The sequence below is a fragment of the Limulus polyphemus genome, unplaced genomic scaffold (assembly GCF_000517525.1).
Source record: "Limulus polyphemus unplaced genomic scaffold, Limulus_polyphemus-2.1.2 Scaffold989, whole genome shotgun sequence".
NCBI classification, from domain to species: domain Eukaryota; kingdom Metazoa; phylum Arthropoda; class Merostomata; order Xiphosura; family Limulidae; genus Limulus; species Limulus polyphemus.
The window spans coordinates 250,239-267,368 of NW_013666599.1; the positions used below are offsets into that span (position 1 = coordinate 250,239).

Consider the following 17,130-nt stretch of genomic DNA (forward strand, 5'->3'; position numbering starts at 1 on the left):
GTATTTTTTATAACATTCTCTCAGTAATGCATAAGGTCTCAATATTGAAGCTAAAAGTTTACCTAGGTTATAAATAAATAAATACTCTTCTAGTGGATACAATAAGTGTGAGAGGTACATCTTGTTTATGTATCTTGGGAAACCCATAAATGTAAGGTGTTTTTGCATCACTAAATCTCAAAAAATTATAAACAGAATCATATAACAAATTTCTTTTTTTAAACCTAATATAAATTGGTTCAGTTTCTTCTCTATGTTTTTGGTAGGGTTGTTAGTTAAAAGTTTATAATGCTCTTGATCACTCAATAATTCACTCATTTTACTAAATAATCATAATAATTCATTACTACAACAGCATTACCAAATTATTATTTTCCCATATTTGTTTAAGTTCAACTTTTATGTTGGGTTTAATACATTTAGATTTAGTCACCAATCTTCTTATATTCTCTTATTTTGTTGCAATATATCACCAAACTAAGTTTTTATCACTTTATCAATTACATTACACCATGACAACCAAGGTTGAGAAACAATGACTTGTTAAAAATCAATAAAACTACATTTGTACTGAAGTTAGAATGTACAAATTGGCACAACTTGGTTCAAAAACAATTTTATCTAGGGGCTACGAGTGCCATGTTATGCTCATAAAAACTTAGAAAATTCACAAACACTAATGTTTCATTTGGAGCATGCTGAAATAAGCTCAAAATCAAAACATTTATTAAATGAAAAAACCTCTAAAAATGTTTTTTTTTATGTGTGGAAGACTGACTACTAATTTGTTTTCTATGATTTTTTAAAAATCCAATGGTGCAACTTTGCCCGCGAAGCACAGCCAGGTCCCTAGGTTTAATATTACAAAAAATATATGGAATTTTCTTAATTATTATCCTGTATATGTTGTTTAATATGTACTGAATTCTGGATATTTAATAACACCAATGATAAATTATAAGCCACCTACTGGAACATCTGACATACTAACAACAAGGAAATCGCACACTGTAAAGATTCAAAACTTTAAAATACTTAGAAAAACCATTTAACATTTACAAATTCAGAAAGTATGACATACTTCAAGCACATATCACTAAGAAATAAGAAAAGATATTCAAAAGGTATTCAAGAAAGAATTTAAAGAGGTAAAAATTTCATACATTCAAGTTTAAAGCGAAATCAGTAGTACATGTAATTTTTGTCCAAGAGTTTTCCAACAAATGTATTTCTTCGATAATTTTTTCATACTATTTATTTTACCCATCCATTATAAGTATATAAATAAACAACAATGATAATAGTAGTTTGAACACAAAAGCAAATTTTTCTTTTGAAACTATATTTTTAATATATTTTTCAAGACTTTTAATCAAAATTGATAAATATGTTCCACACAATCAGTTAAACATTTTAATTAAAAAGCTGCAGGTAAATTCTTGGTAGTTTGTATTAAGTCAAAAAACGACTTTAATAGGCATAAAAAAAAACGTTTTAACCTTATCAGCCGTGGTTTCTGTGCCAGTTGACCAAGTGATTAATATATAGACTTTAATAGGTATTTAGAAAAAAAAGTTTAACCCTACTGACTGTACTAGTTGACTAAAACATTTTTAATGCAGTACCATATTGAACAATTTATAATGATAAAAAAAAAAGAATATTTCTACAACTTATTTCATTTTTATTTTTCTGCATTAAAATTTTAAATGTATTTTATAGAGGATAAAATGATAGAAATTCTGGAATATTTCAGATCTGATTTTTGCAACTTTTTGTGCAATGATTTGACAGTACAAAAATGTCAATAAATAAATGTTGGACATTTTGTCTTAGCTTGTAATATAAATATATATGATTTTTTTATAAATTTAATTATGGTCCCTAAGCTTCAGATCTTGCAATACTAGAATAAAATGTTACACTTTACAGTAAATGAAGAGTGTTTGGAGTTTATAACCTTCGGAGAAGCTGAGGTATGATTTTCTTTTCAACCCCAAAGTATACCATACACTCCTTTTCATGAAATGGTCCTTACATATGGTTTGCCACATGTTATCTACCAGAATCACATATCATTCTCAATAACCTGTCACCACATGTTATCTACCAGAATTATGTATCATTCTCAATCACCTGTTGCCACATGTTATCTACCAGAATCACATATCATTCTCAATCACCTGTTGCCACGTTATCTACAAGAATCATATATCATTCTCAATCACCTGTTGCCACATGTTATCTACCAATCACATATCATTCTCAATCACCTGTTGCCACACATTATCTACCAGAATCACATATCATTCTCAATCACCTGTTGCCACGTTATCTACAAGAATCATATATCATTCTCAATCACCTGTTGCCACGTTATCTACAAGAATCATATATCATTCTCAATCACCTGTCACCACATGTTATCTACCAGAATCACATATCATTCTCAACCATCTGTTACCAATCTACAAGAATCACATATCATTCTTAATCACCTGTCACCACATGTTAACTACCAGAATCACATATCATTCTCAATCACCTGTTGCCACGTGTTATCTACTAGAATCACGTATCATTCTCAATTACCTGTTGCCACATGTTATCTACCAGAATCACATATCATTCTCAATCACCTGTTGCCACATGTTATCTACTAGAATCACGTATCATTCTCAATTACCTGTTGCCACATGTTATCTACCAGAATCACATATCATTCTCAATCACCTGTCACCACATGTTATCTACCAGAATCACATATCATTCTCAATCACCTGTTGCCACGTGTTATCTACTAGAATCACGTATCATTCTCAATTACCTGTTGCCACATGTTATCTACCAGAATCACATATCATTCTCAGTCATCTGCCATTTAAGGTGCTTGGATACCTTTGCCTTCAAAAGACAATTGCAATTGATTGGATTGTTAATCAGTGAGTTAAAAGAAGCTTCAGGTTTTAGTACAGCATAAGCATCAAAGCAATCTCAGATACAGCCTACTTGTACTAGTATTTTGTTTTCTGCCTCAGTACCCCAAACCTGTTCTTACATTTTTCTTAACAGATTTGAATGAAATGGTTGGATGGCTTAATTTACAATAGAAATCTGCCAAATGGTGGCTAATTCTCAACAATTTGATCAATAATATTTCTGGGACTTTGTTAGTTCTTATTGCAGGATGTCAATGACTTTTCTGCAGACACAAGAATCATGTATGCTATCTAAACAAAATTACACACAAATATTTCAATTTATTGTGACAAAATTTGGTTTTATAGAGTTAGAAGATTTTAGAAATACAGTACAAAAATAGAACCTGTGTTTTTTGTTGTTGTTGTTATTGATATAAAAATATTGTTACCCACAAGGCATTATGAGATTTCAAAAGCAAAAGTAACAAGAGTTTGAACCAAAAATTGATTTTTTTTAACCACAATTGCCCAATAACTATTTTGAAAATATGTCCCAAATTTAATGACAATAGTTATAGTAATTTTAGAAAAACATTTTAAGAATCATTGTAAAGTACATTCAAACTGACTCAACCAGGGCTGATAGGGTTAAAAAGCAAAAACAATGCACCATATTAAATAACAAAAATGAGAAATAGTTTATACATACCAGCTTGATTATCTTAATAAGCATCCAGTTATTTGTAGAACTTGTCATGAGCTTAAAGAAAACTGGTGCAAGTGACAAATAATTTTTTGGATTTTTACGAGCTAGTTCACAGATAACATTGACTGCAGCTGACTGAACACCTGTAAAATGTTAATTAAATCGCCAATATATAAACTGTTTCACAGCCACACTTGTTGAGGTGCTATATGGTGTGGCCCCAATACTAAGGGGGGGCTAAAATATCCCTGTAAGGTCACCCAAGCATGATGGGGGTCTAAGAATAGGTTTATCAGGGTTGATAAACCTGAATCTTGTATCAGGTCTTGTGTTCCTGCTTCCTTCCTCCCTCTAGATTCCAGGAGGTCATGTTTAAAACTGTGTTAGTTCTCAAATTCACAAGTAAACAAGACACCACACTTGGAACACATACTTGGGTACAGTGGGTGGATGTCCAAACAGGGGTGTTTTCTCAATAAGCTACCCCTCCTCTCTCCCCATTCACTCTTGAGGTAACTATAGAAGTAGTTGAATCGTGCTGTAGAACATGGATATTTTATGCTGGTATTTATTAGTTGTTTTTTAGTTACTGACTAAAATTTCAGGTCTTCCCATCACTGGCCTAATGATAGTTAAGCTCAAAATAAGAAACTTGATAATTTTATGAATGGTTATCATAGTCTAAACATATAAAAATTGTTATATAAATGTAATGGATGTGTTGTACATCATTAGTTATTATTGCAGTACAGTAAAATTTATAACAAAGAAAAGTAAAAAGCAAAAATTTTGATGTTCTACTGTTTTCGTCTAGAGGTTATTAAAGATAACAATGAAAGCTGTGTTCTTCTGTTAAATAGACTTTGATAAGGTACTATATGGTGTAGCCCCCCCCTCCCCCAATATGTAAACTGTTTCACAGCCACACTTGATAAGGTACTATATGGTGTAGCCCCCCCCCCCCCAATATGTAAACTGTTTCACAGCCACACTTGATAAGGTACTATATGGTGTAGCCGTTCCCCCCGTGGCTGTGAAACAGTTTACTATGTTTATGAAATAAACTCCATCTCACGAGTAAAACAAACCGAAATAATGAAGGTGCTTTAAGTTATTCTTCACTGTAGGAAGACAATAATTTTGGAATTTGGAAATACACTCATTATTTTGGCTGTAAGGAGCCTACATTCATCATGCTCTGGAAAAAAAATTATGGGCATATAAATATTAAACACTATTTATTCCATACATTTTCATATATGTGTTAGAATACCATTAAATGAAATACTTCCCACACACACACACACACACAGCGAGGAAGTAAAGAATCAAACCTGTATGAACAATGGATTATTTGTTTTATACTCAGGATTTGTTAAACTAGATTTCTATATCATTAGAAATCTCTTATTAACATTGTTGTGTTTCAGAGTTCTAGGTACATTTACTGAAAAACTAATAATTTGTTAATATCATCATATAATAACCGAATAGTGTAAAAGCACATTTAATACCTGGATCAAGGTCTTCCAGTTTGTCCTTTAGTCGGGCAAAGGCTGGTCTTAAAGCATCAGGAAAACATAGGAATATCTTATACATCAGAAGCACAGCTTTCTTCCTGAGATAAGGTTTTGTGGAACTCAACTGGTCATACAACAAAAATAATAAAAAAATATCACTACACTTTCCTTACAATTAATAGTGAATACCAAAATAAAACATATGTTTGTTATTAAAGCAAACATCCTAGTGTTAATAATTAACATATATTTACTAATCTAAACTAGTTTTGACAGATGTATACATTACCCCAAAGGTAATCACCAAAGTGGTAGCTGTTGAACAATAGTAATTTAAATGGTTAAATTAAAATTTTAGAAAATTCAATCCACAGATTTTAAATAATTAGAAAATTAGAATTTTACTTTAAATGCTGATTTACAGAATTTTCAGAAAACTTATGAAATTTCTTAACTCATAAGAGGACTTCTTCTGAAAAGAACTACTCGAAAGCTTTGATAAATTTATACTTGGGCTCAACATTAACAGTTATCCAACTGCCTGGGACAACTGAAATTCTGACAAAGAGTTCCAAACTCTTATCTGTTTAACTGGTTATGTAAAAATAATAATAATCAAAGTTTTTTTACCTTAGTGTTGCATGATAACTATTACCAGAGTTATTAAATGTTTGATAAAATAAGCTAAATATTTTTGATATTGCGTGTTTGTTTTATTCTGTTTAAACATTGCTTTGCACATCATCTAGTATTGAACAACACTTAATTCTGATCATCAGATACAGATTTCGCAGAGATTTAATTCATTTTGATGGTTGTGAAAAAAAAACTCCATTTTAGAAGTAAAACAAAAAGAGACAAAGAAGGTGCTTTAAGTTACTCTTCACTGTAGGAAGAAAATTTTGGAACTGCTTTATGCTTACAAACCATTTATTGAATGACTGATATCTTAGTTCTGAATAAGTATGTGAAAGCAATTGATCAACTGAATTTTTGTCACCTCCATGAGACAAAAAGAGTTTCTATTTCTTTATTAAGGACAACTGCAAAAGTACATTTCCAGAACTTTTAACTGTTCTGACATTGTATGTGAGACAAGTGTACATTAAAATCAGGCAGAACAAGTTGTCTAGAAAATAGGAATCAAGCCTTGATATTGCAACTGGATCTGTTGCTCCCTTGAAAAAAAATGACAATGAGACAATGTTTTGGCACCCTGAACAGGCCTGATTTTGTTTTTACCAAATTTTTAAAGGTTCTGTAGATGAATGATCAATTAGATCTGATTAGTTATAGAGCATATTCCAAAAATAGGATCAAAGAGCTCCAGGTCCAGCTTTACCCTGGTAATAGTTAGCAATTACAAAACCAGTCAACAAATGTTTCAGCAAACTTTATGTTTAATGTTCCTTTCATCTGTAAGGAACTCTCTCGGAAAATAATGTCAGATACTTAAATCAATAACTTAAAAAACAAACTGAAGCAATTCAACTAACAAACAACTAGTTCCACTTATCCAAGGTACAAAATGCAAACAGTTACAGCTATTGAAGTGACTGGAAGAAATGTAACTTGAAATCAAGAAGAAGAAAAACAAATAACATGAACTCAACCCATTATGTAGGTTAAGACATCTGTATAAAGCCATTTTGATGTTTCATTAAAATTTGTTTGGATGAAATAATTGAAAAAAAAAATCAAAACTTTAGCCCTAATTGTCGATCTTTAGTATCCTTTTGGAATTTTTTTATTCAGGTCATGTAAATAAATAAATTTCCCACCTGCACAGAGACAACTTATCACTAGTTGAAACAAAGCCAGAAATACTTGGATTTAGAACAAGTTTAAAGTTTACTTTTAGCTAAGATAATTTAAAAAATAGTAAATTTTGAAGCTGATGTCAAGAATTGTAAAATTCAACTAGTTGCACAATTTTTTTATAACTTCTTTCATTTTAAAAGTTGTCAAAGCATAAATATATCATATAAAACTTTGGATTATTTTCTCGCAATCTCTTGTTTGCAGAACTTAACCATTCTTATATAGAATGTAAATTTCCAAACTTTTTGTTAGTACATCATGAGGATTGTTACGTGTTATGTTTGAAACAGAGTAATTCAATGTTTCCCACACTTTTGTCATCTACGCCACCCCCTTTTTAAATGAGTTAGAAAGTGAGAGAGAGTTGAGTGACAAAATATTATACATGGATACGCATTAAAATACTATACGTGTTGAAGTAATTACTTATTATTTTCATTAATGAAAAATATATCAAAACACTTAATTTTGCATTATTGCTCTATTGACTCTAATCACTTGTGCCTCCCCAAGATATCATTTGCACCTCCTAGTTGGGGGGGGGGGGTTACGCCCCACACTTTGGGATATGCTGATGTAAGTTATTAAGGGCTTAGTATTGTTTGTGTGCTTCAGAAAAGTAATGAATAGTTAACTTAATGGTTTTTCCATGTGTGCTTAACTTGTTCAAATAATTTCTTGGGTAGATCAATTTCTGCTTACAAAAACTCTCACTTGTAATTTGATATCTAACTGAGAAGGCAATTGTTCATACTTACAAAGTTCACAAATGGGGAAACAGCAGAGACAGGAGGTCTCATTGTGTGCTTTGGCATCTACTATTTGAAAGAAGTTGTATAGGACAAAGAAGTTTTATGTATATGATAGAAAATATAAATACTATATATTTATATTAGTTCTAAGGTTTTAAAAGATATTGCACAACTTAATTTAACAAAGTTGGCTAACACATGATGTATTACTCATAACAGCTGCTGGTACTCAGTCAGAAAGCCGCAACTGCCTATGCAAATTTTTTGCCTATGTTTACCAGAATGAAACAGATAAAAGAACAAACTAATAACAGTAATATGCAAAGACAAAGAACTTATCTAAATGATGAATGCACATCTCTTTATTAGACAACTAATCATTTTGTCTAAACTATAGGCCAATTGTGTAAGTAACATAGCTTGCTGGTTAGCAGTTATAGTGTAGTGACATAGTGGTGTTGTTTCTTTTATTATAATTCATAAATTTACCTAAAAAAATCAAACTTGTATTTCAAAATGTCCCAGTTATTGTGATTTACCATTTAAATGTAGCAGTTCATGTTTGAAGGCTTTTAAAAGTTATTAATTCTTATCAATGAAATGGCATAGTTGGCATAATAATATGCAGCAACAATGAAAAAACTGTTAAATTCTCTCTAAACATATATAATTTGCTTCCCCTAAGCAGTGTAAGTGTTGTAAATAATGTTTGTTAGAATTAAATGGTGTAATAAAACGGTGCAGTTGTAGTGTGATAAAGTTTGAAAATTATTAAATCATTAAAAAGTGCTAAAAGGGAAAAGAAAAAAAAAAAGAATTAAATGAATATTGTTTTGGCCAAATGATCCTCATGAAAGTCGCTTGGACCAAAACACTGAGTGATAACTTAATTTACTTTTGCGTTCCAGTGATCTTTTTCATCAGCCAGGTCCAACTCTATTTATTCTTCACTGACACATTTATTTCCTACACTGAGTTTACATATTTTCTCTCGATAACCTTGAATGACATAGGGATCATTGTCAATATTTATAGTGACATTCAGTACATGCACTCAAGCACTTAACCTTTACACCAGTGGGGCAGGCTTACATGTTCAGAAGAACAGTAATGTCTTCCATTTGGGAAACCCATTACATGACAAACACTCCCAGAATTCTGACAACCAGTGGCGGAAACAAGTCTGTTGACAGAAACAGCCAACTGCTTGCCAGAATGCACTCCTAGTTGTAATCTGTGTTTTGATTAGTTCATCTGTGGAAATTGGTTTCTAAAAATTTTCAAAGTCCCAGAGATTCCCAGCCACAGTTCTTGTCTTATTAATATTTATCACTCGAGCTAAACTTATTTATGTCAAACACAACCCCCAACAACAATAACAAAAAAAACAAACAAATGTATTTATAAGCAAAATGCATGTGCTTAACATGAACTGAAGAACAGTTAGAATGGCTATCATACTTAACAATATCATTCCACACAAAATAAAGTTTGTGGGAGTCTGTGAAATCTCAGAAAAAAGCTCATGTATGGTATATTTAAAAGCCTCAAGATACAGAGTAAATCAGAAATCTAAATTCTGGATATTTGTAACTTTTCAGATAGAAAGCCACATTTCTCAGAACAGAATTCACATTCAATAAAACTACATACACCTTTCCATGAGATATAAAATATACCATATAATAACACATTCTTTTCAATACAGAAGTCTACACGTTTTAGAGCTGCTGTTTGTTTGTTTTTAATTATGCACAAAGCTACACAAGGGCTATCTGTGCTCTGCCCACCACGGGTATCGAAACTCAGTTTCTAGCGTTGTAAGTCCGCAGACATACCGCTGTGCCACTGGGGGGCTTTTAGAGCTGCATCCCATGTTTCACATGAGAAGTTCTAACAGTCTCAGTTAAATGTAAGACCTACAAAAGTTTTGTGACTTCATCCACTATATATTAAGAACACCCAGGCTTAAAGTTACATGTGTATCCAAGTTGAACCATACTGGAAAATAGCAAAATTCAAACAAACAAAACATATATATATATATATATTCAGGAAAAAAGCTGAGTCAGAAAAAACCTGTGGAACATTCAATTTTACAAAACAGTTAAATAAAGTATGCACACACAAAACAAATTCTAACTCACAAGAGTCATCACGTCATTGGCAAGGTCACGTGCTAAATCTGGTGTAACAAAACACGACAGTCCTGTCATTGCAGCACCAGCATCATATATATTTTGGCTGTTTAGGTCCTAGTACACAAAAAACAAAAAATATATATTTGTAGCTCAACTATGTACCTTAAAAAACGTACAAGAAACAGTGATATAATAGTTTTTTTTTACAGAAAATCTATTTAAAATAGTAAATTCTTTCCAATCCTTTCTGCTAATAGTTTGTTAACTGGGTTGGTTTGCAGTATCAATCATCACAATAGAAAATACTTGAAAAACAGAAAAATCCTTGCAAAGATACAGAATATCTAAATAAAATATCAAGATGAGTAGTTCAATAATTTCTTTTGTTTTACCAATGGTGTTTTCATGCAAGAAAGCATATTTTTAAGTCTCATACTGGTTTGCTAAAAAGTGCTGCAAACCCATCATTCTATCGTAGTTACCACTATTGGATAGTAAAGTTATATGCAGCAAATACACCGATTTTTGGGATCTATTTTCTCAAGAGCGTAAATAACTTAAATAAAAGTCGCATTATTTGAAATATAATCTAATAATTTGTTTTTCATGTTATATTATGCAAGAAGGGTGTGGTAATAATTCAAATCAGGACTTAGCCTACTTGAAGTTATTTAATTGAAAACAAAAGGCAAGAGTTTGTAACTTTCAAAATTATTATGGAGAAAGCTAAACCAGAACTTTTTTGAAGCTAGTAATCAATTCTTCCTGGATTTTTGAATTATAATGAAGTTTGAATGTGATTGGAATGATCAGCATATTACCATAACTGCACCAAACGGTAAAATAAACAATAAATGATGAGATGTATATATAATCAATATCTATGCATGTACAGGTTAAAAATACAATGCTTTTCAGTATCATTTTGAAAAAAAAAATTTTCCTTAATTTTTTTGAAAGGGCTTATTCCAAGCTTTTATCACAATAAACAAGGCAGGTAGTAAATGAAACCAATCTCTCTTTCTTCCACACTCTTACATATACAAATTTAATGAAATATTTAGATGCACCATGATGCTTGCCACTCATGTTCAAATACTCATTCGTTAGTTAGCCAGGCCACATTTTTTTGTTTAACTTCAGGCATGATGGTGAGTAAAACAAAATATGTGGCCTAGCTAACTAATGAATGAATATTTGCTGTAAAATTCTTATTAATGCTATAAGTGTATCTACCAGTTTGGCCACCAATTTTCATTTCATTCCTTTAAAATCACTCGCTCAATCTATTTTTGACCACACCTTTTTTCAGACCTAAGGCATTTTTGATTAGATATCATGATTCTTTGTTAATACACACCAACAAACCACAGCAAGTAAGAAAGTGACACTCAATAGTAACCCACGTTAGCTTTAGGATTGCAACCCTATTATTATTAACAGACCTATACTTTATAAAACCAACCAGATTCTTTAAAATAAATGATGGTAACTTTTCCTTTCAAAAACAGTGTTAATACATTCCTTTATAGTAACGCCATTGAAACTAGATTAACAGTTTTTTGTTATCATCTGCATGCACTCGGTACAGCTGTATCAAGCATCATTATTTACGCTAATTGCAGAAGCTAATATCATGTGATGCTAAATGCTCTTTAATTGTAAGAATTTCACAAGTTAGCATATTTGTGCTGAAAGTTGGCAATGAATAATCAATAATAACCGTCCATCTATATGATTCTTTTAAAAACTTGAGCTAGAAACTGCTAATCTAGTTTGCTTGCCCTAACCAATACTTACGTATCTGTATGTCCTTTCACCTTATAGTTTTGCTGCTCTTTAACCTGAATGACAAAAAACTCAAACCAGCTCACTTTTACTCTTAGACAAAGATGTAGTAAAAATGTTAGAGCATTAGCTCAAGACTTTTTGCACAGGGGTACACAAAAATTTATCAAATTTGAGGGAATTTTGTTGAATAACTTTGCACATATGCCTTATATTTACAATATTCACACCAAATGAGACTCCTAATTGCAGGTTGAAAAGATCTATGAGTGTATCAAATTTGAAAAAAATTCCATAAAAGTTAAGTATGTTTTTATATCAAATAGTTTTGTGCTTTTCGTGACAAAAAAAAAAAAAAGGAATAAACTCAATAAAAATTGGAGAATATCTCAGGTATTTCTTGATGGATTGCCTTGAAATTTTGTTTGTAAAGTAAGAGACCAGTAGAGCACATACACTGAAAATATGTGATAGTCAGGATTACCACAGTCTGAGATACATAAGGTGGAAATTCGCTAAACTATCACTTCTGTTAACAACACAGTGTGTCCTGCAGTAGGTTGTTTTGGCTGTACAATACACGACCATGTCTTGATCTCATCAATTATACAAGTTGCTTAAACCATTATAGAGCTGTACTTTCAACTTAACATTACATTAAAAGTCTATAAATTTCATAAACTTTGGCAATATTTGAATAATAAATACATTCTAGTGTAAACTATAACAACATATATTGCCCAAACATCATTATGAAGATATAACACAACAAAAAAAAAAACTTGTCTAAACTTGTAAAACACAACTGCACAAGGAACAGTCAATAAAGATTTAAATTACAAGTCAACACAGTCATTTTTTCCAATTACATATTCTTGTAATTATCTTTTTCAAAATAATGTTACTGCACAATAAATAATAAAATGTCACATGTTACTGCACAATAAATAATAAAATGTCACATGATAACATCTACTTCCCCCCCAATTTTGTCATGCACAAAAAAGACAAAACTATATAACACACCTTCCTTATCATGTTTGTTGTTAACATCAAAACTTCAGTTTCATTGTGGAAACTCTGAGATGCAGCCAAATAACCAGTACGCTAGAAATGAAAAAAAAAGCATGCTTATAACTTTTTCTTTAAAACTGGATTAAAAATGAAATTCACTAAAAAACAACAACAAACTTTTTGATCCTTATTTCATCATGTGATAATTAATTTTCAGATACTCAGGAGAACAACAAATGAAATAGTAAAATTGAACTGCACTATTTCAGTTAATTTTGTTAAAACCAAATAAACCGCCATTGTCTCATGGCTACCACAATCTTATGTTTTATTTAAGTTTTATTACAAATACATTTCACCAAGGACTAACTTGTAATGAATAAATGTAACATAACATAAAATAAAAAAAAATCAGCATTTCGTGAAATAACCTAATTATTTCAATAGTGTATTAAGGATTACAACAATGCTTTAGTAGCTTAAAAAGGGATTTAAACTTATATTTTTGCAACAATGTCAAATTATTATTTTTTTTTAAATAATTGAGCCTTAAATGAGACTACAATGACCACATATTAATTTTGGATATAACTAACACCCATGGTCTTTAACTGCATTTGAAGTTAATGTCTGTAATCTTGCATAATTTAACCATAAATTATTAAATATTCATAAATGGGCAAATTATGTTTGTTCACACTTCTAAGTCAAATGCTTTTACAACTTTACCATTTACTAAACAATAACTCTTACCTTGAAAGTAAACTTTGTTGAGCTCATAACTTCAATTATGTTGAAAGCAGCCCAACTGATGTCATAGCCCAACATTTGTAACTAGAAAAAAATACACTCTGTCTGTATGCTAATTATAAAAAAATGAAGGTACAGAATGAAGCCTGTTATCACTGGTCTAACCTGGTATATATTTATATACTGTATATTGATATATATATATAAAGATCTGTTACCTGTAAAAACTGTAAATTCAACAATTGACAAATTTACTGCTTAATACAGCCATGCTTAAAGATTAAAAAAAATAAAAATAAATACTGGACAAACTAACATTCATTATTAGTTTTATTGAACTGGTTCTGTACCAACCATACTTTATTAATCCTCTATTTCTTGCTGAACAATCTTGCTGTTCCTGACTATTGGCTACACCTATAGTCATATCAGTGCAGGTTATACAGAAGTAATTAAATTCAACAATTTTACAGTTTAAGTGTCTTTAACTTAAGTATATCTAGGATGTTTATATTTCAGAAACTATTAATTAGTCCTAAACCACATTCAGAAATACCTTTTTTAACTTTCTAAACATTTAAGATAATGTGACCACTTATGCTCCGGAAAATAGACCCTTTTGATTACAATAACAGCAATCTGGTGGTTAGGCAGTGAACAAGTGTATGCCAGTTTTCCTCAAGCCCTGGAAGGGCTTGACTCATGTAATGCCAACTAAAAAAATACGACTTGTTTTTGTCCCTGCCCACCCCTAGTTTAGCATACACGCCATCTTTTACTATTTTATGACCAGTGATGAGAGTTTATTGTTTATTATTCATTCTTCCATGTGATGATATTTTTTAAAATAAAAATATTGGCAGACTGGAATAAACAGCCTTTTTATGCAGTACTTTTACGCTGCATAATGAAAAATAAGATTGAAAATAAAAATATATTCTTAAAAATACCCCAATTATTCTATAACTTTGGATAAAAACCAATGATTTTTAGCTGGCATAAGACAATCCTGTGATAAGCAGTATACATGAAGAAAAAACACACAAAAAATATTTCTTCCTCAATGACTGCAATCATCTGCTAATTTAATGCCATTAAACATTACACATTTTTTTCATCTGAAAGTCATTCACAAATAAGGCTGGTCATACAAACCAACCTGTCCAATCTTCTTGCTATTCTGTTTCAATAATCCAACAACATATTTAATATATGATGACTTGTATTTAACTTTGTTAATCATTTGTAAATATTTTCTATGAAGTCAAAACACTTGTGGTGAATTGACAAAACCATCAAGCAGACTGACTAACAGACAGAACAATTTATACTTTTTCACTACCTTTACCTATATTTTTTTGTATTCCATTTTTATTGCACTCTATAACCCAGACAATCCTCTCTCCAAAATACAATTAATCTCTAATTAGAGCTTGAGTATCTTTGTCATTTTGTCACAGCTGCCTTTTTAAGCTCATTCATAGTGATCATGTAGTAGATTATAGCATAGTGAAGCAAAATGTGATGCTTAACCCGCATATTCTGCATGGCATCATGTTCTTATGTTTATGAATGTTCATATGTTTGAATAGTAAAGCAGAAATAAAGTTTCTTCATATATCATCAGGATTAATAAAACTCAGATTTTCACCAAAAATGGCTGTCAAAGATTAAACAAGTAAATTCTCTAACTAGCTGTATTGGTGCTAGAATAATGGAGAAAAAAAAGTGTTATACAGTAGATCCATATGTATTTAAGAAAAAAACAAAACAACTGACTAAATAATTTTATAAGATGATGTTATAAGATATAAACTAGTGAAAAGCCTAACTTTTCAAACTGTTTGATGATCTTTTACAGATAACTATATAGTTTGGTATGATACCATAATTAAATAGTGGTAGATTTTCAATTGTGGTGATTCAACAGAAGTAAAATTTATGTTCACTCTATAAGTAACAGTCATTTTATTATCAATCAATGACCTACAAGTATGGAAGATACAGGAAGTGAGTTACTTTATGGATGCACAAAGTGACAGAAAATATCTATTTCAATTTTTAATTTCTTATTTTTTGAACAAAACAAACTCTTCATTTCAAGTTTAATTATATTCATTTTGTTGATTTTTACTTATTTGATTTTATTTCAAGTCAATTTATCAACAACAGAAAGAAAACAGGAAATGACTTGTTCATCTGATATTATTTTAACATTAAAACTGATATGTAACATTACAAGCTGAAACTCATTTTACTTTGGGTGTATGTTTTATTTAACACAGTTTGTTAAAATTGTACTAATACTACTTTTTCAAAATTGTCAAAATAAGTTTTGCAACAAACTTAACGGTGGTCGAAAAGTATCTTTCCTATCTTAAAATTTAATAACTAAAGAAATACAACCGTGCAGTTTTCAAAATCTTGTAGCCCAATTCAAACAGTTTTTATTTACTTCTTTTTTCACTCCAGTGAGTAGTGTTGCCCTATAAAACAACAACTGTGCAAAAAAAGGCTCAAAGCATCATTTGGCTAGCTGGTGAGCCAATTCTGTGGCCTCCACATTTGCCAGATATCACTCCACTAGACTTCTTTATTTGGAGTATCTTAAGGACGTCGTGTATCTCACACCTATAGAAAACATCACGGAGCTAAATACCAGGATAACTGATGCCATCAACACTGTAACTGTGGACATGTTGTAGCGAATGTGGACTGAAATCGAATATCGGTTAGACGTGCTGAGAGCCATTAATGATGCACACATAGAAGTTTACTGACATTTAAATAAAAACTGTTTGAGTTTGGATACAAGGTGTTGAAAACTGCATAGTTGTATTTCTATAGTTATTTAGTTATTAAATTTTATATTACGAAAGATAATTTTGGACCACAGGACCTAATGATCCACCAAAGACAACTAAGAAAGTTCTTTCAACAACAAAGTTCATTGAACACAAAAAAAATGTTTTAGTCAAATATGGACAATTATACACTTACGCAATTATATTTAAAGTTGTTTTGGTCAAGACTTAGATGCAGCTATTTATAATAACTCATTCTGATTCGAGATAAAAATCATTCAGGAAGACAAAACTTTCTTTGCTATCTTTTACAATTTTTGAGCCTAAATAATAATAATAATAAAACTCCATTGAAGACCTTTTGTCACAAAGCATAATGAATTTAATTCTTTCTACAATACATGAAACTTAACAAAATAATAATTAAAATTAGTCTTACGTAAAATGAAACTTCAAAAACTATGCTTCTGTACCAAATGCAAAAAACAAGACATATTGGTGTAGGATTACCAGTTATGTACTTTATGGAAACAATTCCTATTCAGTAGTTAAAATGCAGTTTTTTGTTTCTTACTTTGCCTCATTTTTAACTTATATTTCTGACTTGATAAAAATTCTAAAATTATTGAACACCAACAAATGCTTTCCTTGTTTTAGAACTGTTCATATGGCAACACTACATTTAGTGAGACAATAGTTTCATGTTTTAGAACCGTTCAGATGGCAACCCTACATTTAGTGAGACAATAGTTTCATGTTTTAGAACCGTTCAGATGGCAACCCTACATTTAGTGAGACAATAGTTTCATGTTTTAGAACCATTCAGATGGCAACCCTACATTTAGTGAGACAATAGTTTCATGTTTTAGAACCATTCAGATGGCAACCCTACATTTAGTGAGACAATAGTTTC

General features: G+C 30.8%; 1 protein-coding gene across 1 annotated transcript in view; it reads right to left on the reverse strand.

Moving 5' to 3' along the window:
* The window catches only part of LOC106461571 (AP-3 complex subunit delta-1-like), a 98,576-nt gene that overhangs the window by 64,625 nt on the left and 16,821 nt on the right, over positions 1-17,130 (reverse strand). Inside the window, exons 2-6 of the mRNA XM_022388573.1 lie at positions 13,417-13,497; positions 12,676-12,756; positions 9,868-9,975; positions 5,142-5,271; positions 3,631-3,770 (exon numbers count right to left, since the gene is read on the reverse strand). Of these exons, the coding sequence (XP_022244281.1) occupies positions 3,631-3,770; positions 5,142-5,271; positions 9,868-9,975; positions 12,676-12,756; positions 13,417-13,491 (534 nt within the window). The 5' untranslated portion in view covers positions 13,492-13,497. The remainder of the gene's footprint in view (positions 1-3,630; positions 3,771-5,141; positions 5,272-9,867; positions 9,976-12,675; positions 12,757-13,416; positions 13,498-17,130) is intronic.